Below are 25831 nucleotides of genomic sequence, written 5' to 3'. Positions count from 1 at the left end.
GATATAATAGAAGAGCTCAGTGTTATTACACAATATGAGAGTTTATTGACTACATTTGGCACATACAAAACATCCAGACTGAATAAAACAGGCAGTCTAGCTCATGAAAAGTCCCAGCTGGATTGAAATATACCATTAAATGCCCATTCTTCTAAGTTTAAATAACACAGATAAATGCCTGTTAGTACGACATTTGGGCATCTCTGGGGACTGTCTGAAACCAATAAGCTTTCTTCATGCACTAGAGAAAGCAGAAATGGTTACAGCACTTGTTCCCCAAACATCACAAGATCCCCATCTCCCCCTGCTTTTTAAATTGATACGTGACCCTCCCTCCCTTTTCCCCGATTTGCTTCTTCTACTGTATCACTGATCCTTTTTCCGAATAAGGCAGAATGAATTGGTGCCAACCCAGAATCCAGGGAAGACCTTCTCCTGGAGGTTTTCTTTGAATTTGTGAATCAGCCGCACCTCCTTCTCAGCCTCTCCCTCCACCAAGAGGAACTTTATGATGCCTGCGGGCTGGTCAACGTAGACGCCCATGGTGGAGGACAGGGGCATCTGGATGTCCACGTTCTCCGCATTGTGCCAGATTTGACAGCAGGAGCCAGACCAGCCGGCACCCCAGGAGGTTTTGTTCTCTCCGATGCCGCAGGGTCCGTCCTGCATCTTCCGGGGTGAGCTCTCGCTGACCACCCCGATCACCACCCAGCCGTCGTATTCCACCTCCCAGTACCCTCGATGGCCCAGCAGCCCTTCCTTGCACAGCACCTAAAGGTTAGACGAGCCATAGTAGGAAATTAAGCTAGCAACAAAAAAATGGCTTCAAGAATTCAATGATGAGCAGAATTATTGATTTGATTTGCAGGCAATTTGATGAAGTAATGTTCCTAATCAAATTTTCTTCAGGTGATTGCACTTCTGAACCTTTAAATTTGCTTGTCTTTAATTATGGTAAACTGTCTTTGGATTCTTAATTGTTGTTGTCAGATCAAGATATTAACTTGGAAGACTCTAGTCATTTTTGATTTTAACATACAGGAAAAAAACACCAACATGCTGGTTCCAAGACCAAAAGTTTAAATAAAGTTCTGGTTCCTGTTAGTTTTACTTCCTGCCTCTTTGATGGGCCCCTGAGCCTGTTCCCATAATGCCCAGAACGATGATTAACTCCAAGCTTACCTGTGGTGAGTGGTCGTATCTCTCAGGTCTCTGGGGATAAGGGCACACTGCATCTGATGTACGAGCCACCTTAGAGCCGCCCTCTGAAATCCACAACAGTTTCTCTGCAGTTCTGTCATCGAAAGAGAGGGGGATCCAATCTGAGGAAAGGGGAGGGCAAAAATACAAACTGAGACCGGGAGGCTGGTGATGGACTGGTCTTTCAGAGTAACCCAAAATTAAAGACTTTCAACTTTAAAATTGCACGTCTAAGTTTCGAGATCTACTGAATCCAACTCAGAAATTAGATTTTTGAGAAAGAAAACAAAAACCTTGATCTTAAATTTCTGTTGTTGCAGTTTTCAGAGTATTAATGTGCAACTTTTCTGTTTGATTTTTGGCTTAAATTATGTTTAACTGATATCTTTGGATTTAATTGGGGGCAATAACCTAAAATAGTAATATTAATGAACTATTTTTGCATTTATTCCACATTATTGTAATTTTCCCTCCTCCACTACATAAACATTATTTTGTCATCGTAAGTACATCCTTGTGCATGTACTTGCATGAATACTTGAATACTGCTTTTGCCTTTATTAAAACAGATTCAGGCCTTCTCACCAAACATCTGGACAGGTGTTCGTCATTATTCATAGACAGCTGTGTTCAGCTTCTCTTTGTTTTACTTTTCTGTTAAGTAACCCAAAGATGTTAAATGTCATAATTTTATGACATAGAAACTGTTTTGTTTTGGACCGTTCCTCTTCTGACAGGCTCCTGGAATCTTATCCAAGGGTATCTAGAAATGCTATGTCCCCAGAACCTTTGGCACTCTACCACCTCGATGCTTCACTGTCAGCACTGTGATGCATTCATTGTGAAAGTCGTGGCTAGGTTCTTGCCAAACACGCCGGACCCCTTCTGAGCCGAATAACTTTATCTTGGTTTCATCTGACAGAAGAATGTGCTTCCTGCTGTTTTGTTCCGAACAGCCAGCGAGAGTTTTCTGTCACTGATGTTTTGCAGTGTCTCTTACACTCCCTGAACTGCCACATAAGATCTTCCATCCCAGTTTCAGTGAAAAGCCCAGTACCACCCCTGTGCAATACTTGTAAGTCTATTTTTCAGAGTTAAACTGTACAAGCAGCGCATTGACCATGATGTCAATTTAGGAGCACAACCCCTGCTGCGCGGTTTACTTCCTCCACTGCTTTTTCACTTTTCTTTTTGTTTTTGTGATTACAGATTTTCTAACATGTGTAAATTTTTGTTGTGTTGAGTTTCTAACATACAAGCTTTTATAGCTGACTTGGCTGTTTTTTGATTGTTTATAAGAGAGAATCTTCATTTTAGTGCTCCTGGAGTGATTAGGATTTGGAAAATATTGTGAATTACCATGTAGCTCTGTCAAATCCAGTGTGTTATTGGGAGTATTAGTAGTTTATATTAATGAATAGCACCTGGGTAAATGTGAAAAATTCTCTCATTTTGGGGATACTTGGAGTGAGAGTTGAGGAAAGACTTGATTAATGTGACAAGTGACCCTTCAAAGACGGGCTACGTTAAACTGGCAGGTGAACTACGAACACTGCAAACATAGGTTTACCTACTTACCTATCCACCCACCCCACCTTACCCTTTTAGCATAATTAATTTAACTTTATCCACAAAATGCCTTTAAAAAAAAAAAAAAAGAAGGTGGATACACTGGATCATCCCAAGTGTGTGTGGACAGTGTGACAGGCATTCCTTTAATTTCCTTAGTGTTAAAGTGATATTTTTCAGAGGGTGGTTCTCATTTATACAGCCTGCATGAAACAACATGGTAACAACTCAAGAGGCAGTTTTTGGGATCCATTTTTGGGACATTGTAGTTTCAACCCTGCAGAGTAAAATCCCCCACATTAACTGTGCATTAGATGATCAATGACATTGTAAGTTACAGGTGGAGGTGAACCAGTAGAACCAGTTTGTTTGTGTGTGTGTAGGTCGGACCTCAGGAAGAACAGCTAAAGCTGAGGCCGATGCTTTAACAAGCAAGCAAACAAACATGAAGTGCCAGTGCCGTCAGATTCTCTGAACTCCCAGTTCTCTTAACTCCTCATGACCCTTAACATCCTTCCTTCGTTCATTATTGCTTCTCATTACTAGCTTTGTTTGGTAAAGATTAACTCCTGGGTCTGAAAAAGAAAGTCAGTGCTATAAACCTTTATTCTGTCTAACAGACAGCAGGGGGCATCGTCTAAGGTTGCAGAAAGAGGTTTGTGTAGAAATGTCTGGGAAAAGTTTAATGTCTCAGTCGCTATTTTTTAAAGTCTTATTTCATTCAGCATAGTTATTTTGTAAATTATTGTCCCATTTGAGTAAAAGAAAAATAAAAAAGGATAAACTAAGACATGCTGTGGGCCCACTGTATGACTGACACCCACTTTGAGGACACACCTGCGCAAATACAGTATTATACTTATAATTTATTCCAATGTGGATCATGTTATAGTACATGTTTGCTGACAACATCAGTAACCTGATGATGTAATCTAACTCAGCAATGTGAGTGAATGAATCTCAGGGTTGGAAAAGCTTAAAAAAAAAGTTGGGCTATATGAGAGTCAGCCCCCTGCAGAGTGCTCCCCTACAGTCTTTCTCAGAATCAGCTGCTTACTGTGTGAGCAGTGAGTATAGCAGGGTAAATAATATTTACTGACCCTATTTTAACAGTCAGCCTGGTCTAACCCCCCCCCCCCCCCAAAAAAAACCAAAAACAACAACAGCCAAAAAAAACAGGCATAATAATAAACATTAGAAGCAACTATTGGCAAGTGACGAGGCAACTTTGAATCATTTGACGTTTAAGTGGTTCGCTGTTTCTGTGGGATATAACACTTGTGAATATGCTGTTACATATTTATTTAATAATGTAGTTAGTGACTGGTTCTGGGACACATGTAATAGCCTTTTAAATACATATTAAAAAGTGTAATAGACTAATTTGAATTTGGTATTAAGTGATCCAGATATCTCAAAGTCTTACACCACGATTACTTTCTACATTTTTATTCATTAACCTTTTTATGTGGAACAAACGTTGACCATTATTATTTTCATCTTTGATCATCTTAATAAGTTTGCTCCATAATTCTTTCGAATAAAAAAAAAAAAGAAGGAGCTTCATATTAAAATAAAAAGCCTTACATTTCATGAAGTCGGCCCTGGTGGTTGGTTCGGGGATATTGGGCTCATATGGTGGCAGTGTTACTGAAAAGAGGAGGAAAGAGAGGATAAATAATGACACATTGATTTAATTTAATGCATTAATATCCACATGCAAAGCCTTCACAACAGCGGGACTCCATGCTGGTTTTTACCTTCTGTAGCACTACTGTTTTTTCTCCCTGGAAAAGAAAACGAGAGCATCATTTCACTGCTGTCTACTACAGACACTGTATATGGAATTACAGCCTGTCCTCAGACATGATTTCTCACATGAGCTTATATGACAAAAAGCTGAAAGCTCGACGCCCAGGGTGGCAGCGGCGGTTACTTTAAACCTTTTCATCTTCCTCTACAGGCTGCACCTTCTTCATAGTGTCTGCCAGCACTGCAGCTGCAGTTAATCACCTGCTGCTCTCAACACATTGTAGATCACATAGGGGTATGTGTGAAATGTCGGCTCAGCACTGATTCATGGAGTTCCCTCATGCTTTTCGAGGTTCTGGTTTCAACGTATGGGACTCCGCATACATTTGCTGGGAACACCGTTCATGGCCACTGATGACAGGAAGCTCATTCTAAGAATTGACTTTCTGTGGGATGCTTTTCCTTCCCACCGCTGTGGGCGTGTTTATCGTGTCACAGGCTCTCCGTTTGTTCTTCCTCCAGTTTGTGAGTCACTGCGTCTTCTGACATTCGGAGAAAACTGTGATCCCTCACCCGTCCGGTCATCAATCGTGCCTCTGCGTATGTCAAGTTACTGTCTCTCAGATTTCACACAGAAAACGATTCGATTATTTTATGATTCACGCTCACTTAACAGACTGTTACATCCAAGTATTTATCTGATTTGTCTAACAAAATAAGACAGAACAGGCTCGTTTTTCTGACGTCCTATATGGAGGGTATAACTGTGTTCATTTAATGAGAAGTCATAAAACACGCTTTCTTTCACTTTTTAAGAAAAAATCAAGACAATTTAACTAAACTAAACCTCACCCTACTTAAACTCTGCTCTCCCTCCCCTCATTTTTATACCATAAGAGGCTGTAACAGACTGAAATATAGTTTTATGGCAGTATTATGACCGAATCCCTGATTGTCATTCATCTCCACTAAAAATGATAGTAAAGATTTAAGGCTTGGCCATTTGGTGAGGACATGTAGATTAAGGGTTGATTGTTCAATTATAATTGTATAAGTCGTTGCTTTTAGTGATCTAGTACTTCCTGCAGAGTGGAGGCTTTGTATGGGTCAGTACATAAAAACTTAATTTGAAAGTTGTGCTTTTATTAAAGCTGTATAATATCTGTTGAATGGCCAGAATTACATTACTTTTACATTGTTGTATACTTATTCAGTCCTAGTTGCAGGCTTCATAAAAAGTCTTGAATTAAAAATAAAAGCATCCAGTGCAGGAGTATTTTTAACTTCAGTATTATGACGTAATTTGATTAGTTGATTTTAACTCCTTTAAATATTTGTTGAGTGTTTTACGCAGCGACAGTGCATCCTGTTTTATAAAAATCCTCATATACCTGTAAACTTTATTTGTTAAAAGTACTGTTTGTAGTTCCCGTCTGCCAATTTTAACTAAAGGTTTTACCAACAGGGGGCAGCGTTTTCCCACACCACCATTTGTTCTTTTGCCTGTTTAAATAAAGGTGATACTGACTTGCTGCATCATCTTGTGGTACCATATGAAAGTATAGCTTGGCTGAGTTAACCTTCAGTCAGTTACTATCTCTTAAACACAATACAAAGATGTTTTGAACATGAATTTGTAGTGGTAATTTCTTCTTTAATAGTATTAGCTCATTTTGGAAGCCTAAACAGAGGAAGGACATAAACTTGACAGGATAAATCGAATAAATTCATGCTTCAGCTTGATACTTGTTCACTTTGAGTTTATATATCTCCAGGTTTAGTTGATTTTTATATTTATTATTTTTTTTAATCATTGTCCTTATGTTTTTCTTTTTTTCCTCTTTTGTTGTAGAGATTATTTAATGGGATGAACTACAAACTCTTTAAAGCTGTTTTTGATTATAATGGTTATCCTGTGTGTAGTTTAGATTATTAACAGGAATGCAAATGCACTGGATCCCGCGTCTTTAGAAAGGTGACTTCTGAGCCCATAGAGGTTTCCCTATGTCTGAAGCGGAGAATCCGGCACGTATCTCGGCCTGGGGAAACTTTACCTCTACGACCTGTGTGACCCTCCACTGGGGAGGATGCCAGCAGCGTGACAACCAGAAGGACAAATGATGGCCTGGCATAACATCTGCAAACATCAGATATAATTGAAGGGGTGGCATTGCTTTCTCTGAAATGTGTTGGCTTGCAATTCTCTTTACTGTGGCTAATGCACCGAGGTAGGGTAGGGTAGGGTTTCCAGAAGAGGAGTGGGCCAACTTTAAATGTGTTGGCTTTTCCTCAATAGGTAAACTAATGTTCACTGGGTGCTTTAATTAAAACCTAAATATAGGCTGAGGTATTGTTTTACAGGAGCTCATTACGCCAAGAACAATTACCTGATCAACATCACTAAGGCCAGAGAATTTGATAATTGGCTGGGCATGCAGACATATTAATTAAACCCTTCTGAGTAGTAGGATTCAGTTACAGACGAGGTTTGAGTTTGGATATTGTCCACATGTCATGATTGACTTCAACAGCAAGCCTGCCAGTTTACAATGCACAAGCTCAAACGTTTTAATAGACTGGTGCGTGTGCTGCACCATTGATGGATGGGGCAGACAGAGATTTGGCAGGACAAAGCAGGATATCGTGAAGGTCATGAAGTCATCATTGGAAACGGTGGGAGCAGAAAGTCGCTGGTGACAGATCACTTCATCGGTCTTTCTCTCCCTCGTCCTTTGAGCTCTTTCAGAAAGGAACACAGCAGGTGGGATGGGGACACAATACAAGAAAAGCCTTCATTCTGATTTTTACTGGAATTGCTATTGGACAGATTAAAAAGGGACCAACAGTCATTAGATTCATCTCCAAATATGATGTCCCTGGCAACTGTCCGAAGGGAATAAATTGAACATCTCCGATAATCTTGGATATCAAGATATCAAGCCAGCAGTAAGTAAGTTGGGTTACTGGAAATATTCCAGATCTCTGGCTGCACCGTGAAGGTTAAACATCTCTGGATTCCTGTCTACACTCAGCAGTATGAACAAGAAAGCCCCACTGGGATAAACATATTCCCCAGAAGATTGATGACTTGACACAACAGCAATAGAGACATGGAGGGAACAGAGTGAGGTGTGTGGCCTAAAAATATTTAAGGGCAGTGAGGCCATAAAAGGGACGGCTAATGATTAAGCTGCAGGTTGTAATGGATGGATGTGGGTTAGGGTTAGTCCCTGAAATGATTTTAAGTGAAACTCTGGTGCCCTCCCCAAGAGCGCTCGAGCTCAGCTCAGTCCAGCTGGAAAGGTCAACGGCGACTCTCACAGTGTTTCACGAGAAGTGTTTGTTTTGGAGTGTCATGAGGTAAACCTCTTTTTTCACCCCCTCCCCAGATTCCTCTCTCAGTGGGACAGAGCTATCTGCACAGATCAGGTTCAGAGCATCCCACTGAGACAGCAAGATGAGAAGATAGTGAGATGAGGTGGAGGGAGATCCAGGATCATCCCTCTAGTTCCTGTCAAGTGTCAAAACTTCCTGGCTAGAAGCCCTATGGGTGACGAGCGCACATGTGAGATGGAGATTGGAAGGACATAAAGTACACTCAGAAGGAAAAGGCCTTTTTGAAGGGCTAATACAAGTAGAAGAGGCTGTTACAAGTATGTAGGCTCCCATAACAAATTTCCATTTTGAATTATTTAATTATTGTTAGAGTATTTTTATGCATCAAAGATTAGCTAATCATATTGGTTAGATTTGCCACATTACGCTTGCATTCATGTACATTATGGTGACGAATTAAACTTTTAATGGCACTAATTCCTCCAGGAGACGACAAACTGCAGAAGCCGCGGGTGCTATATGTTACATAAAGGCAAAATCAAACAGCCATAAATAACACCAAGATGAGCGTTTGCATTTTGGTCCCTGAATTACTGTGCAGCATTTCACACTTCATTACTGTGGCAGCAGAGGAGGGATTAGCAACAATTGAGGATGGAGACGGAGGGAGAGCGGGTGACTTGGGTTATGTAAGCTATTATGGAATTGGAAACTCTGAAAAAATCCATAAGAAGCAGGTAGGATATGGAGAATCTATATGAAATATCTTCCTCTAGCTGGAGACAGAGAATGAAGCAACGTGGGCGTGTTTGGACAGGTGTATCACGTTGCTTAGGGACAGAAACAAGAAAGACAGACAGAAATATGAGCACTGAAACTGCAGGCGAGGCTGTGACATTGACGAAACGATCACCACCCGGCGAGAGGCTCTTTGTTGACATGATTAATGGACCAAACTGGCACAATCCAAGGTGAGGAAGGATATCTGGCTCCCAGCTAATGTCCAGGGATGGTCAGCGTGAGGTAACTTAACAACGTCAAATAAACAACATATAATATAAAACACATAATAAATCAGTAATAACACACTGTGACAAACTGTAATTAAGATTTTTAAAGTCCATAAGGAATGGTAAATGAACTGCCTCTTAGATAATGCATTTTTACTCATTCACAAAAGCACTTTTTTCTTTGCCCAAGTGCATTCTATATAACAATCACACTGAGCAGCCCAGGCTTCAGTATCAAGAATAATTTGGCATGCAGACTGCTGCAGCCAAAGATCAGACCGCCAACTTTACAATTAGCAGATGATCTGCTCTACCTCCTGAGCCACCTTAATTTAAAACATACAAAAAAACAATCAAACAAAAACATTTGGGTCACATTACATTTGAAAGTCAAACATTTGAACTGCCGTATTTGTCATTAAATGCATCACAGTATAATGTACTCGAGCTTTAGAATATTGACTACAACAGTTCAAATGTCATGAAAGACATATTGAAGACACGATGCTCATAAAGACTCAGGTGAGATTGATTTCTTACCTGCTTTCCTGGGTACGGGCATGATTCTCGTGTTTCTCACGGCGCAGTTTGGCATCAATCGGGGACGTCCTGTGAAAGTGCCTGTGCATCTCCGGAGTGTCACTCTTATTAACTTCCAAATCAGTAGAGAGGGGAGGTGCACGAGTTTGGGTTGGATGTACCGGCCATCCAAAGGGATGGTCCTGTTACTTGAAACTCCTGATCCTTTCTTGGGATCGCTTGATGGAGATGAGCAAATACATCCCAAGTATGCAAACTTATCTGCGTACACATGGACTGAGCACATGCACGAGGTAAACCCCAGAGCTTACATAGTGTTTAGCACTGAGAAATTTAAGTATCTAGTTTAAAGAATGGGGGAAAAAATATAGCAATGTGCCCAAACCTCTTTGTGTCATGGATGTAGACAAACAGGGACGTTGCCAGCAGATACTTTATGTTCTGTGGATTGCCTCATGTGGCTTCTGTCAATCTATTGGATTTGGCAGGTCTGGAACTCAAAATCTCTGCTACTTTGTTGTGTTTGTTTTCTGGTAGAAGCCACTGCCTTTGGGGAGTGTCATTGCCATGGTAGGAGGGCGGTGGTGAGGTCAACATGTCAAAATGACATCAAGATGAATTTGGAAACGTGCAAATTTAATGCCAGAACATTGCATTTCAACATGAAACTCAGTGCTATTCATGCAACCTGTCAGCGGTTTTAATGTTTTGGCTAATTGGCATATGCTCACATCCACAGGGCATATCAGTGCTTAGCCTTGTAGTGGCATCATAGAGGAGTCATTAGCATATCTGCTTAATACATGAAAGACCAGGAGGAGACACAAATCCCTGTAAGGGCTGCATCAGGAAGCATCTGGTGTAAAAATCTGTGCCAAGTCACATGTGTAGATCCATACGCTATGGTGACCCTTTGCAAATAAGGACTCATCCTGTCACCTCAGCAACACGATGAACTTTGACTGACTTTTTAAACTGCAGCTTAAACTGACTGACACAAGCTATAGGGGGTTATTTTCTGTACAGCGAGTGGGAGATGTCGTCAACCCAAAAATCTCATCTATTTGCAGTTGCTTTGAGCGCACGTGGCAAAGAACTTCGAGCAAAGTTGATCAAAATGCTGCTGCACTTCAAGCTTGTAAATAGCAATTTCTAATTTCTAATTAGTCTGTTTGTCCAGATTTTACTCACATTTACTGTCAGTTATATTAAATAATTAAATATAACATTAGCATACATTTATAGTTAGTATAGTGAGTGTACTGTTTTGTGTTTGAAGATAAGATACATTTTTACAGTGTTGTGGAGTTATATGTTAATACTGTTGTAAACACCATGCACAGACATCCTTTTAAAGATTCTGTCCTAATATCAACCCACTCCTGATCCAGAAGCATCTTACCTGGGGGAAGGAGAAAAAGAACTGGACCTTAATCATCGGTCCAAAGAAACAGATTGAAAGTAGGGAGGCCTTGAATCCATGATGTCTGAAGTCCAGGGTGAAGTTTCCACCATCTGTGAAGGCTCTGCAACATCTGCAGCCATATCATCAGCTGGTGTTGGTGGTGTTGGTTGGTGGTTTTATCAAGTCCAAAATCAATGCAACCAGTTTTAGAGCCCTTCAGCTTTCCATGTGCTGACAAGCTTCATGGAGATGCCAATTTCTTTTTCTAGCAAGACTTAGCACACAATGCCACAGCTACTACCAAATGGCTTGCTGTCCATGTTATTACTGTAGCTTGACTGGCCAGCACACATGCCTGACCTGACATGGAATCTATGGGCTACTGTCAACAGGAAGATGAGGAACACCCGGCCCAAAAATACACATGAGCTGAGGGTTGCTATCAAAGCAACCTGGACTTCTGTCTATGGGCCTGATTACCAACGATAACACACATTCAGTGGACGGAAAAAATTCAAAGCAATGCAACAATCCATGGTGACGGAGCCCCGACCACGTGACGGAGTTTTAGAAGCTGGACCTGATCTCACCGACTCAAGAGATCTGATTTTATTATAATTCTTCAAATTAAAATGACAAAAGCATGAAATATTTCACTTTATGTGGAAAACAACGTTAACAATCCAAAAGGTTTTTTTTTTTTTTTAAATATACAATTTTGGGGAAATAATGTTTGGTAAAAGGAACTTTTTTTTTTTTTTTTACATATAATTGTAAGCAACATCTTAGTATTGAATTTATTGGCACATCCTGATAATTACAGTCAAAGAGGAAATAACTCCGTCTCACTGTTATTACAAGAGGAATTTTAATGAGGCGCAAGTCGCAGCTTAGTGATGGTTCCTGTAATACTACATACACACTGTAAGCCATGAAAGCAAATTTCAGCACCTGCTGCTTACTGCTGCCAGTGAGCGGTCTAACCAGTATTGTACCATGACCTTTGGTCTATGTGTGTTTAGGGGTGCTACATTATACACTCAGCAATCACTATGTAATATTCCAGTCCCGACCTGGCTGTTAAGTGTCTGATCATGTTACTTCATTGCATGTTAACATGATGGGGCTGTGGTGAAATGTATAGCACAATTGGTCGCTGGGGATTCATTGAGTGTGAGACCGTAATCTGCGGAGGCCTGCTGGGATGCTTTTCCAGGACTGTGAAGACTTCCCCTTGTAGTTTTCTTAGCTTTTCTCTGATTGACAAGGCAGGTGCTGGCCTCTCAGTGTTTTGTCCACATTTACAGTATTTGGCTCTAAGTATGTATGCTATGAAGAGTGTTTATCCCAGACTGACAGAAGTGACAAAAAGAAATATTTCATGAAAACGATCAAAGCAACCATTTAAATCTACTTAATGAGAAGAAATAAATAACATAGTCGCATTTTTATGCAAAAGGTACACAATCTAAATCTGTTATTGAATATATTTAATTAAATATAGCAAAAGTGAAAGATGCGAGAAAGAACAAAGACAGCAGAGCATTAATGTGTCTATAGGATTTGACTATTTTACTTCATATACTGTAATTTTAGACCCAACAAGGGGATCAGGAACCTTCTTCAGGGTCACGACACATATACAATCAATTTATGAAATATTCATTCAAATAAATCATATCAAAAGTATTTTTTTGGGGATTAAAAATTACAACTTCCTGAACTCAACATTTATTTAGAGAGTGATAATTACCAAAAAATAAATAAAGAGGTCAAACAACCAAAAGGAGGGAACAGATAGGGTGGACAGGGTCTTCAAGGCCAAAACAAGAAACACAGCTTATGAGTCTATGTTTGAATTTTTTAGAAGTTTTTATATTTAATCTGTACTCTTAGATCATCAAACACCACTGTAGCTGTAGCTGAGAGAATTAAAGCCTTTATTGTCATTATACACAGTATAATGAGACTAAAAACAGCTCAGTAAAAGTGCACACGTACGTAGCCCCTTTTAAAAAACTATACAATAATATAACTATAAAAAGAAAGACAAGTCGTCTGCTGGACATCGGTTTTCAAAAGAAGAGAAAAGGAGGTTAAAAATAACATGGCAGCATGGCACAGAGCTTCTACCGGGCTTCCACGCTTGCATGTTTAGAGTGCCCAGATTTACAGTGTGAAAATGACAGGCCAAAATCAACTGGGTCGTCAAAGTTTGAGCACAACATAAAACTCATAACTGCTCATAAATCACATGGTGAAAGAAGTTGGAGCGTCCTTCCTGACATAGTGACGTGCTGACATTGGTGCTCTCCAAACACAGAGGCATTTGTGAGCAACATGCTGCAGTACAAGCAGCCTGTTTGAGATCTCCTCTGTTCTCCTCACTCTGCTGCTTTCTCCCATCGTATTATCTACTGTAATGCTTCTGTCATTCATCTTTTAGCGTCTCATGGTATTGAAACATACACGTGGTAATTTCTGGACTTTGGGCTAAATATGTGTACGTTTCTTCTGTGGTTGGTAAAGAGACAAACTGCATTAAAAATGTTAATGAATTTATATAAAATGAAAAAAAATTGCAACTTTTCTAAAAGGGTCATTTTTGTATGTTACATTAACTTAAACTCAAAATCTTTACCACGGTTTAAATTGTTCTCAATAAGATGCAGACTCCAAGGGCACAGATCGTGCCACTCTGAGGAATTTGGGATCTCGCCTTTGGATACTTATTTTAAATCACTGTCTGCTGAGTTTAATTTCAGTCATCATAGCAACATTTAAAAATAACAACCATCATATCTTAGATCACCAGCCAAATGTGATTAAAAACTACTTAAAAGGTTTGCTCATTTCCCCCCCAACAACAGTGTTTTTTTTCCAACCCAGACTTGCTTTTGCTGAACTCTCTTTAGATTTAATTTCAGAACTCTCTTGTAATGTCTCTGTTCCCATTTTCTGAGACTGTACTCTCAGTGTAACCACAAATACTGGATTCCATTCCTAAACATCAGCACAACAATAATGTGTCACTGTCAGGGTCCCCCTCCCCGCTCCCTGGTACAGGGACATACATCACACCCCCTGCTGACCCTCTGGATTTATTAGTGTGTGAGATACGTAAGTGTGTAGCTGTAGTTCTGGTTTTTAAACTGTGTGGCAGGAAACATTTCAAAACAAGTTTAGTCTCGGCTCATTTAGCTGATGTTACACGAAAACCCAGATTGACCACTATCTCTAGTCTAAGCTCTGCTGCTGTCTGACAGAAGCAGATCTCTTTACAAATAGATGACTTTGTCATATGGCTTATTTCATTCCAGCTCTCATCTTTCTCTCAGCTGTTGTTATCACCTTATCCCTCATGTTATTCATCAAGATAGCGCAGGCAGTGGTTGAAAACAGTCACAGAGTAGGACTGTGTGTGTGTGTGTGATTCTGAGAAAGGTCTGGTTGGTGAGTGGAAGAGGGCAAAGGGGACCAAAGTCTTGAGGCGCAACATTTGACCTCCCAAAAGAAGAGGATGTCCCTCACAGTTGGACATGCGGACTCAAAACAGCCGGTGTGACTGACATATGCTGATGAATGTTGACTCAGGGATTCTGGGACATTCTGTTACTAAAGCCACGAAGCTGTGGTCTCTCTCCTTGACTCATAATTATAAATACACAGATTGGAGGATCCGTGGTAGAGGGGTTGTCCCGCTTTCATTTGGATTGGGCTGCTGTCCAAGCAAGTAATAGCTTACTATTCTAGGATTATGCCTTTGAAATCAGTAGCATTAACAAAATCTCTTCAGTGAATAACAGTTTTTTCTTCCTTTCATTAATTATCATAGCTGTGATCTATATTGATCACACACAGCTGCAGCTGATTAATGTATGGCTACCATAGACTGTAAATAAAGGATGGTGATAGCCACCTTGCTTTCAATCATGGTTAGTAAAGCCTTAAGATGAGCATTTTGCTGTCGTTATCTTAGCTTCTTGAAACCCTCTATGATGAGCCAAGTCTGAATCTGACTGATTTAAAGAGACTCTGTGATGTGATTCTGATGAGGATGTGATACAAGCTGGACAGATCACCAGTTCATCACAGGGCTAACAGACAGGCAGGTGTGTGGATCCTTGAGCAAATGCCTAGAATGAGAATGCCAACTGGATAATTCAGGCCAGGTTGGAGGAACATGTAAACTCTATAGAAAAAGGCCCCAACCAAGCAGGTTGCAGAGCCTTTTTGCTTTTTACATTTTGATGTTCAGTGTGTTGCATTCTTCTCTTGCACTTTTAGTGTTTCCCCAAACATCCATTTTCTTGCATACATAAGAAATCATAAAATGTAGTGAAGTTTTTTTTAAGGGATATCCTTAAATATCCTTCTGTGTGTGCAGTTTTTTTAAGCAGCACTTACTGAATAAACTGTCACAAAAGTTGACACTTGCTGGGGGAAAGCAGCAGCTGCTCTAATCCCACGGGGTTAACCCTTGGGTGTATTATAAAAGATTAAACTGCTGAATGGAGGATTTCCAGTTCACATGTGGTGGAGTGACACAGAGGCAATTCTTGCTTCACCCATTAGTGAAAGAAAACAGGAAGAAAGCCAGAATATACAAGAGCAGATAGAACTAGATTTAAAGTAACAGTTTTGAAAAATAAGGCCAGGTCTTAAAATAAGTATATGTCACTCATACATTAGATTTGGTTACCCCATTTTCTAGATCTTATTATACTTCTTATCTGCAGTTTATTTTAATTTATACTTCTTCCATTTGCAGTTTTTGTGAAGAAGAGAGGACTTTTGCACACATTGAGTCAAACTGATTGATTTATTTCCTAGCCTGAAGTGCAAGTTTCCATTTGGACAGTTTGAATGCAGGTTGTCCAGTTTTAGCAACAGTTCCTACATGAACTGCCATTCAGTTCCATTAAGAAAACACATACCCTCCAAAATGAGGCAACTAAAATAAAAAACATTATTATTTAGATGGATAAACAGGGCAGCACGGTGGCACGGTGGTTAGCACTGTTGCCACGCAGCAAAAAGGTCCTGAGTTCAATTCCACCATCAGCCCGGGGTCTTTCTGCGTGGAGTTTGCATGTTCTCCCTGCGTTTTCTTTCACTACAGTAGTTTTTTTAAATTTTTTTAATCTCCACTGACTATGAAGTTTTGGAAGCATACTACTAGTGCAACTAAATACAAATCGGAGTAAAGAGGACCTATAGTATAGTATAATAGAGGAGCAATAATATAAGCTTGAGTAACTCTCCCTCAAAAAAACAAAGACAGCTCAAGTAATAAATACTTTATTTTCACATTAGAATTAAAAACGCAGTCATCTGCAGGGCACTATATCTCTTCTACAAGAGGTAAGTTGTGTGTGACTGACGTGTATCTTCCATTAACAGCATTATGTACAGCAATGAAAAACTGCCCAAGAAGTATTGTTTAGTTCACAAAAAACAAAAACAAAACATAAATTGTTGTGTTGTTGATCATCGGCCACCGCCATTGCCTGCTCCACCGCCAGCTCCTGCTCCCGACTGATCCTGAGCGCCAGACATCATCAAGAAGAGAACGAGAGGCACAATGTACATCCACTGGAAGAGAAGAAGAAAAGGGCAACTAAATACTGCAATATTTTTGGTTTCAACGTACAAATCAACTGTGATCATCTAGCATCAGTGGCTCCTGATTGGTCATCCCAGATTAGCTTCAGTTCATTTTCACAACAGAAGAGAAGAAAAGGCATAAGTGGGTGACAGGGCCATAGAGTGACGATCTCAGGGGTCAAACACCAAACACATGCTAAATATAGTCAGAATAATAATTTCAGATATACTGGTGGTTTATCCTGTAGACTCCCAATAATACATACTGGTGGATGCCAGTGGTATCCCTAAGCCTCCTAGTAGATACCCCTATGCTATGAATTTCAAAATTCTATGTCGCCTTGTTCTGAGTTATCACATTCACAAACTTGGGTGTCGATGTCGCCTGCCAGCCCAGCGTAGTGACGACAATACACAATCAGTCTTTTACAGCTGACGAGTAAAAACAAATTTGAGCTCTGTAATTCATGTTTTTGGCATTTTCACCTTTCCTCCCAATCACACATGTATGAGAGAAACGCAGGTGGAATGTTAAAAATGCAAGTAGTCGAGATAGGGAAAGAAAATTACTTTAAATACCTGGGCCAACCCAAATGACAGACAGTGCACGAGAGAAATGCAGAATGGATAACAGCAAGAGTGAAAGAGAAGGTTTTAAGACCTGCTATGATGTACAGTTTGGAGACAATTACACTGACAAAAAGACAGAAGGTGGAGCTGGAAGTGTTCAGATTTTCATTGGAAGTGACAAGCACAAACAAGATTAGAAAAGAGTATAGCAGGGACAAAGTCAGAGAGGCAAGGCTGAGATGGTTTGAGCATGTGCAGAAGAGGAACACCGGATATTGAAGATAGAGGAAAATAGGAAGACATCAGAGGAGGCTGACGGATGTAGTCAAGGAGGAAATGCAGGGGGTTGGTGCTAAAGATCCACTGTGGCAACCCCTAAAGGGAGCACCATTGCAAGTATTTGGCATTGGACCTGAAGAGACCATGAAAAGACAGAAGGACAGAATGAGTGGACACAGAAAGGAGACGGGGTTTCATTTAGTCACGCTGACTAAAGGTTAAATACAAACTGAAGAAGGGGACAAGTAAGGAAACTGTACTTCAGTGGGACTCAGCTCTGCTCTCTGCCTCCCCCTGCTGGGGGCTGTGCTGAATTGGTGACCATGAGGAAGATTGCACCACCCAGAATCAAATACCACTGGAACACAGTACAGCATCAGGTCAACACAGATCAGTGAACACAGCAAGAAACACACAGAACAGCAAAACAAGACAGATTTAACAGTGCTCAGGCAAACTAAGACAGGATACAGGGCGGGATTCTGCCTGGAAAAACAGCTCGAAGCTAAGAAAGTCTGAAGACACACAAAACCTTACCATTGGGTTTAAGGGATTACTTTTTATGTTCTTATGCACTTTGTGGGAAAACTAATATTGGACGACTAGCAACACATGGATTCGTGAAACTGGGACCTCTAGCAAGCGACCAGCTGACTGGAGCAGTTTTTGGTATGAAAACAAATCAGACGAAAAACAAGTCTGCATACTCATATGCCCCATAAAGATAAACACTATCTGTTCCAGAATTAAGGGTTTGATTACACTGTCCATCTACATTTGACCACCAAGTCCAGTTCTTTTTACTAGTGTCTTTAACAGAGTTGCATTGCAAAGAAGAAGGAAAGGAGGAGGACTCGCATCGCTGCTTTCAGTGGAGTAAGAGAAACAAACTGAAAAGTAGTTTGACACAAACTGCAGGTAGAAAAGAGCCTTTCAACAGGACAATAGGAATCATTTTGACTTTTTGGGAGATATTTTCACTTTTTTGCCATAAATCCTGGCAAATGAAATAGCAGCAAAAGTGCAGTACAGCACTGATGTCTCCAGTGTATATTAAAACATACTACCGTAGACGTATTTGAAAAGATGTGATGCGTCTGAGAACAGAAAATACGAGCTTAACAGTCATTTTCATTTATTTATTACCTTTATTACCTTTAGGCCCTTCTAACCTATCAGCAGTTTTCTGTGTAAGTACTTACATATTTAGCGATGAAAGATTTCTGCTCTTGTGGGTTCTTCCCTTTCTTCTCAGATTCCTGTTCCATCCGTTCAAGGAAGAAAGCTGTCTCAGGTCTGGAAGAAAGGTGACAATTAGTGTTGTGAAAGGTATAGAAAGACTTGTGCCACCCAGGACAACTGACACAGAGCTGCTAAGCCAAGGCAAAAGCTAAACCAAAGGATGTGGAAAAAACATGCAGGAGGCCTTGACTTATGCAGAGACAACCACAAGTAGAGATGGAAACAATGTCAGATTGTAAAGAAGCTGTAAAGGAGAAAAGGACAAAATCACAGGTAAAAGCAGTGTGACTGACCCAGGTGCATTGACTGGAGCCATTATGCTGAGCGTGGTGTTGAAAATCTCAAGGTCGACCTCATCCTCGACCTCAGTGCCCCTGCAGGCCCCAGGTAACGTCACTATGGAGACACCGATGAGGTACCCGGAGACGTCAGTGTGGAGCGCGATCACATCGCTCAGATGGGACTCAACCATGGCACACTGAGGATCACAGGAGAATGTTAAAACAATATATAACAGCTTATTGCTTAGAAATATTTACAATTTACACTAATTACACACCGTTTGAGAAGCTTTAGGTCAGCACTGATCAAATATTTTAGAATTCTAAAGTGTGAATGCGTTTTTGTTTCTTAATTTCTATTGACAGGATCACAAAGTAACTCATGATATTATACTATCATAATACCTTTCCACTGATAGAGGGACTCTACTTCATACATTCATATATGATACATCACATAATCTGTGTATAAATGTTTACGTGTTAAAAAGAACCACGCCTTTCCTGTCCAAGAGTGAGAGCAGCGCGCCAGCCTCAGATGAACATGTGGCAATTATAAAAGAGGCTACTTCAATGGTATGCAAATAGTAGTTGGGCTACAAGAAGTCAGACCTCCAACATGTGCAATACTTTGCAAAATGTAAAAAATAGCTAAAGATGGAAACAATAAACTTCCATCCATCCATTCGCGTCCGCTTATCCTGTTCAGGGTCGCGGGGGGTGCTGGAGCCTATCCCAGCTGTCATAGGGCGAGAGGCGGGGTACACCCTGGACAGGTCGCCAGTCTGTCGCAGGGCCAACACACAGGGACAGACAACCATTCGCACTCACATTCACTCGCACATTCACACCTATGGGCAATTTGGATTAACCAATTAACCTATCCCCACTAAGTGCATGTCTTTGGACAGTGGGAGGAAGCCGGAGTACCCGGAGAGAACCCACGCAAACACGGGGAGAACATGCAAACTCCTCACAGAAAGACCCTGGCCTGATGGTGGAATTGAACTCAGGACCTTCTTGCTGTGCGGCAACAGTGCTAACCAATAGTGCTAACCTAACTAATAAATGCTGCCCGCTGCAATCATCAATAAAACGTCATTGTCAAATATCATTACACATATTCCTTGAAATACGGTGATATAACTTTGAGGCTACTTCGCCCACTCCTTGTGTCGGTTCATCTTATTTTATTTCAATTCTTTTCTTCCAACGGCCGACCTCCTGCTGTGAGAAATTTGTTCTTTAACACAAGTAAGTTAACTTCCATTAACTTTACTGCCTTTGATAAGGCCACTATGACGAGTTTATCAAGTCAAATTGGTCGAGGAACTCACATTAGAATATGTATAACATATAACTGTATAAATATTCTGTTCTATCCTTTGTGGAAAAACATAACATTTCTAAACCAACTGTATTTTTTCCAGCATAGAAGAGCAAAAAAAGAAACAACTAGACTGTAAATTATTTGGGGGAAACACATAAGATTAACCACATCATAAAAAACCTCATTCAGAGCCAAAATGTTTGCTCAAAGTTGCTCTTTCATAGCTGGAAGAAAATGTTTAATATAATTTTGTATTAACAAAAAAGTTTCTATATTTTGTGGTGAGCCGGTCTAGAGTAATTTTCATGATTCGTGAGTAAAGCAAAATTTTGCCTCACAATAATCATGTGAATTAATTTGCTTTAAACACCCATGAACATTTGCCAATAACAGCCAAAAGAATGAGGAGAAATAGGAGCTGGAATCAAGTTACAGTAATATATTTTAAGAACCTATCATTACATCCTATGATTTTACTCACTTTTCTCCAAGTCATTACCTTTTTCCTGTCTCCATCTAAAAGCTAAGTTTAACCATGCAGTGAAAACTACCCTCAAAAGCCGTCAATAAACATGTGCTCAATTTTACAGGAGGTGTTGTTTTTTAATCTTATCTGTTATTTCTGGAGAATTTGAGGGAAATACATACAGCTCTGACGAATGCTGTGAGGTAGCCTTCCATCTGCCGCTCTGTCTGTCTGTCAGCCTGCAGGAAAACACGAGGCACTCTGATCCTGTATAGACCGTCCACTGCAGCCACTTCCTGTGGGGATAGCCAAGTTAAAAACAAGTAATTTAGAAACGCATGTTCATACAGAAACATTATAAGGAGGATACATTAACACATCCTGAACTGATACTATGGTTAATGTAGTATAAATCTAGGAAAGTTCACCTATTGTTTTACTTGGCTAAACATCCAAACACATCCTACACCAGTGGAACAAGTGAGTGATGTTACCCACGTTGGTACCAACATTTTGGGTGACTTTCAGTCAAAGGTAATTCTACAGATGAGGAGGTGGTGGCTCAAGAAGAAGGTTGTCTACTTATATGAAGACTGCTTATTTGATTTACAGCTCTTCAGGCAAAATGCTGAACCCCAAATTACCTCGATTCATATATGATTAAGTGACAGGTAAAAAATGTCTGAAGCTAACAGAATGCAATGAGTGAGCGTGAGAATAGGTGACTGCAGTGTGCACTGCAAGTACCGACAAGTACTTGTCCCCCGCACCCAAAAAACAAACAAACAAAAAAAAACCCCAACTAAATATTTATTTGAAACAGGGGAAATCTCTCCATCACTGGGCCATCTTGGAAATGTGTAGAAAACATCACTAAATCAATGGTTAACATGGTTCACCTTCAATTTGGTCCTGTCTTCATCTGACAGCGGGTTCTGACTTAGTGAGACACCCGGCTCTCTTCCAGGCTTTAACAGCAGAGCTCCACGCACTTGAAACTTTGCTACATCATCTGAAATAAATAAATAAATAAAAAATAAATTACAAATGATAACAAACCTTCCCTGCTTGGAGACTTGTAAAAATCTGGGTAAAAAAAAAGAAGAACCAACACATTGTACCTCTACATAGTTCATAGTTAACCATAAAATTAAGGTAGAAGTCTGTCATCAAAGCAGAGTGTTTTATTATTGTTAAATGAAGGAATAAACTGTAACTGCCTGTTTTTTTATTTGATTGACAGCATGTTTTGATTTTGCATTTTGAGAGTATAATAAATACTGAATTTGCCCATCCAAATGCTATGATTTCAAAGGGTGTTTAATTCTGGGCTGTGAAATGACTTTTAACTGTTTGTATTGTTACAGCTGACTTTATCCCAGCTGCACGCATTATTGAGAATAATTTAATTTTAAACAGACAGAAATGTCGTAGAAAGCCTTCCGAGAAGGATGGAAACTGTTATAGCTGCTAACGGGGGAACCAACTCCATATTAATGCCAATGGATTTAGAATAGGATGTCATTAAAGCTCCTGTAGGTGTGAAGTGTAGGCGTTCATAGGTTGTTATAAACGCAAAAAAACAATTCTGAAAAATATGTACATTTGTAGCAAATCAGGTACATTCATTAATAAATGCAAAAACATATGAAACAGACACTTTTAAATGGAGTCTGGCATTTACCATGACCATTTTCTTGTTGCGTTAAGCTTAGTTAGCTTACCAACATAATCAATGTCGTATCATACAACGTTACAGTAAGAAAAGAATTAAATATGTTTCTCACCAACTTCAAATGAATGTTCAAGAGGCACAGAGAAACCACTGAACTCAGTCTCCAAGGCATCACCAACCTGAGAATGAACATGAAATCCACTGTTAGCCTTTCAGTCGGTCATACACAGCTAATGCTAAATAGCTAAAAGGTACAGCATCCACTTCACTGCATTTAAATTGATGTCGTCTATGTTATAACACTTCACACTTACCCTTCTTCCGTTATTACAACATGCGAAATGTAAACATACGAAGAAAACAGTGGAAACAACAGCAACCTTAGATTGTACCACACGAGCCATTTTTGACAGAAACAGACACCGGAAGAACGCCTCAAGTGGCATAACACATTAACTTACTTCCGGCGATTTTCATAACAAAAGCTCCTTTTCTTTTCTTATCTTTTCTTTTCTTTTCTTCTCTTTTCTTTTCTTTTCTTTTTCAAAAAGTAATTACGATTTCAAACAAAGGTTTTTTTTTCTTTTTTCTTTAAGCTGTTAGACAGCTTAATTACTTACCATCAATTAATCATTATCAAGTAATCCTACGTTGTCTGCATCATTCCTAATAATGATTGGAGACCTTCATGTGCTCTATATGTAGGTAACGTCATTGCTTGCACACACACACACACACACACACACACACACACACACACACACACACACACACACACACACACACACACACACAACTATGTGATGTGACAATAAAAGTGATTTGATTTGATTTGATTTGAGTATACTTCTGACATTATTTAGGGTCTAATTAGTATTGGAATAACAATTTTATATACGTTTAATATCTGTCACAATATGCCAAACACGCCAATTTACTCTCCTTTGCATTCTAAAACAGAAATACTGAAACAAACATGATAGAGATCTCTTGTGAGTGAGATTAACATGTACTGACACATCCAACGCCAGCAGAGGCTGCTAACAGATCATAAAACACTGCCTCGACCTTCCTCTCACCCCCATTACTTCCACAGAAGTGCCCCAAAAAGTGCAATTTTTATCAGCTGAATAATAAATATTTAAGGGGTAATTCATGTGTTACATCTTTTAGTCAGCATTTCATGCTCTACCTCAGCCAGAGTTTTATTTAGGTAAATGCCCTGCTAAGGGGTAAGTCTTTGATGAAACAAATAAAGCTCTTTAGATCCGCTCCTGCACTAATCTAAAGAGCTAGATCAGGGTTTTACATCAAGCCATAACTGGCAGCAGTTCACATCTGGCACTGGAATGTGTCTCAAGTGACCTCTTATCATCAGATTTCTTTTCCCTGCTAGACTTTTTTTCCTTTTTTTAATCTTTGCAAAACTGTGACTTCTGCAATTAGAACTCACCAAAAAAACTGGAAATGAGGATTGCAGTGGCTATTTGAAGACTTAAGTCTGGCTCCAGTACCTTCTCAATATTATTAAAGTTGGTAGTATGTACTTTGCCCAGTGCCAGGGAAGCTTATGGATTAAGTGTAGCCCTCTGATGCAGGGGTTTGAGTGCCTGACAATTCAGTTACAGTGTTTCTGTTTAGGGGTGTTTCTCTCATTTCAAATTATTTCCCTTGTGCTCCTGCTAAATTAAAAGAAACCAAATACAGAGAGGGGGCTACATGAATACTTAAAATATGCATATATTGACTTTCTTTTTTTCGGTGGAGGAATGCACATTTCTTTCCCCAGAATGAAGTATTCAATCCTAGGGTTTTCTTGGTGGTGTTTGGACATCTACATTTAGAGCTGCTTGCGTATGATAAGATTTAGAAGTATTTTAATCATTTATTTAGATTTAATTTTGAATGGGACTTTTATGAAGGGCTCAACTTTCTGTGAGTGCTCTATAAACTCAGAGGTCCTGCCTCAGTTTGTTAGCACATAGCAGCGTTCCTTCAGCTCAATAGGCTCAGTGAGTAAAGGCTGCAAAATGTGGCACCTCCAAGTCAGAATTTATGGATCGTTGCTGCTCTTTTCTGTGCCTGTGAGCACTGGATCCTGGCTCCAGCTGCTAATTTAACTAGGCTTGAAGATGCTGAAATGCTGTTGGACAATCCAAGGATCAGGTACAAGAAGCACTGTAGCTGTGACTTGACTGATTAGAGGTACCCGCCAAATATAAAAGTATCAAACCAGAGAGAAGAGAAAACAGCTGCACGTTTCTGCCAAATGTGATTGATGCGATTTATTTCTCAATGCTTATTCTTGGCTGAAGAGTTCTGCTGACATGCAATAAACCCTCTGTGGATACAAGTGAAAGGCATCAATCATTTTAAACTTCACATTTCAGCATCAAAGTGCTGAAAAGGAGTTTTGAATTCATCGTTAATCCATTAAAGTTTGGAATACCAAGAAGTCAAGGTTACTTTTGGACATCCAACTTATCTTAACTTATTTATTTATTCATATAACTCTTTGAAACAGAACTCTTTTTTTTTGTTTAAAAAAAGCCTATTCCTTTATTATTCCAGACGTTTATAAGAGTTACAATTAAGCTGAAACGAGGAAATAATGTGCAAAAATGGCTAAATAATTACTACATTTACAAAATTGATATTTTCCTGCTGTCCCAAAACAGTTGTGTGCATCTCCTTAAAAGTTCGCTCGAAATCTGCTTTAGTTTACACACAAATTCCTTCCACATCTTATATGCCAACATTAATATATTAATATATTGTATGAACTGTATTTATGATGTATTCAAACGGGTTATTTGATCATAAATTATAGATGTGCACATACTGCCATTACATTTCTGTTGATGGAAACGGTCTGTCTCTCTGGGCTTCGTCTTCAGCTTAAAGGAGCCAGAGCTCAGTATGGAACATATGGTGACTGTGGCATGTGATTCCCCCCCGGCTTTGCCTTTGAAACCATGCAGCCCTATACAGTATCCCCCCCCCCCAGTGGGAGAGCCCATTACTCTCTGTCACAGCCCTAAACAACGGTGTCACCTTACTATTCTTAGTCAAATATGAAAGCATGTATATTTATGTGAAATGACAACAGGACTTTCACTTTGAAGGAAGACACTGTCATGTCCTGTCTGCCTCCGGGCTGTTAAAAATGGAGCAGGGTGACAAATGAGAGAGAAAGCGAACAAGATGTGAGGAAAAAGAAAAAAACATCCAAAGTTGTAAATATGTTACCACAGTTTCACTAAAGAAAACATTTTCTCCCAATGCCTCAGCAGTGTAGTCTTTGTGAATAAACTTTTCATACTGCAGTGTTTACAACTGATCAGACAAATCAGATAATTATAGAAATTAAAATTGAATTGTTTTCAGTTTTTTACCGCCGTGCTAAGAATCCCTCTTTCCTCCGTTTACTGAGTGTTGCTGCGCTAGACAATTTTTTAGAGGCTGTCAAGCTGATCCTACATCGGGGTGGTGCAGCGCAGGTATGACTTCCATGTAGAGTTACACCACGAGGATCATGTGAGATTTTCCTTTATGCTGGTTCTGCCTGA

At 39.8% G+C, this 25831-nt stretch overlaps 2 protein-coding genes across 3 annotated transcripts; both read right to left on the bottom strand.

Annotated features, from left to right (window-relative positions):
- Positions 1-25: 25 nt before the first annotated feature.
- zgc:195001 (uncharacterized protein LOC567531 homolog) lies at positions 26-9603 on the bottom strand. The gene is made up of 5 exons (XM_005921772.2): positions 9408-9603; positions 4530-4556; positions 4357-4419; positions 1183-1322; positions 26-771 (listed from the first exon to the last, which is right to left on the bottom strand). The coding sequence occupies exons 1-5, from the start codon at positions 9460-9462 to the stop codon at positions 367-369; spliced, it is 690 nt and encodes a 229-aa protein (XP_005921834.1). The 5' UTR covers positions 9463-9603; the 3' UTR covers positions 26-366.
- Positions 9604-16097: 6494 nt separating this feature from the next.
- On the bottom strand, positions 16098-22714 carry emc10 (ER membrane protein complex subunit 10). Of its 2 annotated transcripts, XM_005921774.3 has the most exons (8): positions 22577-22714; positions 22375-22441; positions 21487-21599; positions 20770-20883; positions 18804-18988; positions 18471-18564; positions 17529-17626; positions 16098-16407 (listed from the first exon to the last, which is right to left on the bottom strand). In XM_005921774.3, exons 1-7 carry the CDS (start codon positions 22706-22708, stop codon positions 17540-17542), a joined length of 792 nt encoding a protein of 263 aa, XP_005921836.1. In that variant the 5' UTR covers positions 22709-22714; the 3' UTR covers positions 16098-16407; positions 17529-17539. The 2 variants fall into 2 exon arrangements, with proteins under 2 accessions (XP_005921836.1, XP_005921835.1); XM_005921773.3 differs by lacking the exon at positions 17529-17626.
- Positions 22715-25831: the final 3117 nt, after the last annotated feature.

The sequence above is a fragment of the Haplochromis burtoni genome, unplaced genomic scaffold (assembly GCF_018398535.1).
Source record: "Haplochromis burtoni strain Fernald_Lab_line unplaced genomic scaffold, NCSU_Asbu1 Contig_52, whole genome shotgun sequence".
Classification (NCBI taxonomy): Eukaryota; Metazoa; Chordata; class Actinopteri; order Cichliformes; family Cichlidae; genus Haplochromis; species Haplochromis burtoni.
This window is presented reverse-complemented; position numbering and strand designations above follow the sequence as displayed.

What these genes read in the sequence shown, in the direction of transcription:
- emc10 (XM_005921773.3), bottom strand. Translation starts at nt 22,708, where the DNA reads ATGCCACTTGAGGCGTTCTTCCGGTGTCTGTTTCTGTCAAAAATGGCT. An exon ending in GTTGTAATAACGGAAGAAGG is followed by an intron (nt 22,442 to 22,576) that starts GTAAGTGTGAAG and finishes GTTCATTCTCAG; the next exon opens with GTTGGTGATGCCTTGGAGAC. An exon ending in TCACAGCATTCGTCAGAGCT is followed by an intron (nt 18,989 to 20,769) that starts GTATGTATTTCC and finishes TGTGATCCTCAG; the next exon opens with TGTGCCATGGTTGAGTCCCA.
- zgc:195001 (XM_005921772.2), bottom strand. Translation starts at nt 9,462, where the DNA reads ATGCCAAACTGCGCCGTGAGAAACACGAGAATCATGCCCGTACCCAGG. An exon ending in GCCCGTACCCAGGAAAGCAG is followed by an intron (nt 4,557 to 9,407) that starts GTAAGAAATCAA and finishes TTTCTTTTCCAG; the next exon opens with GGAGAAAAAACAGTAGTGCT. An exon ending in CAGGGCCGACTTCATGAAAT is followed by an intron (nt 1,323 to 4,356) that starts GTAAGGCTTTTT and finishes CCCTTTCCTCAG; the next exon opens with ATTGGATCCCCCTCTCTTTC.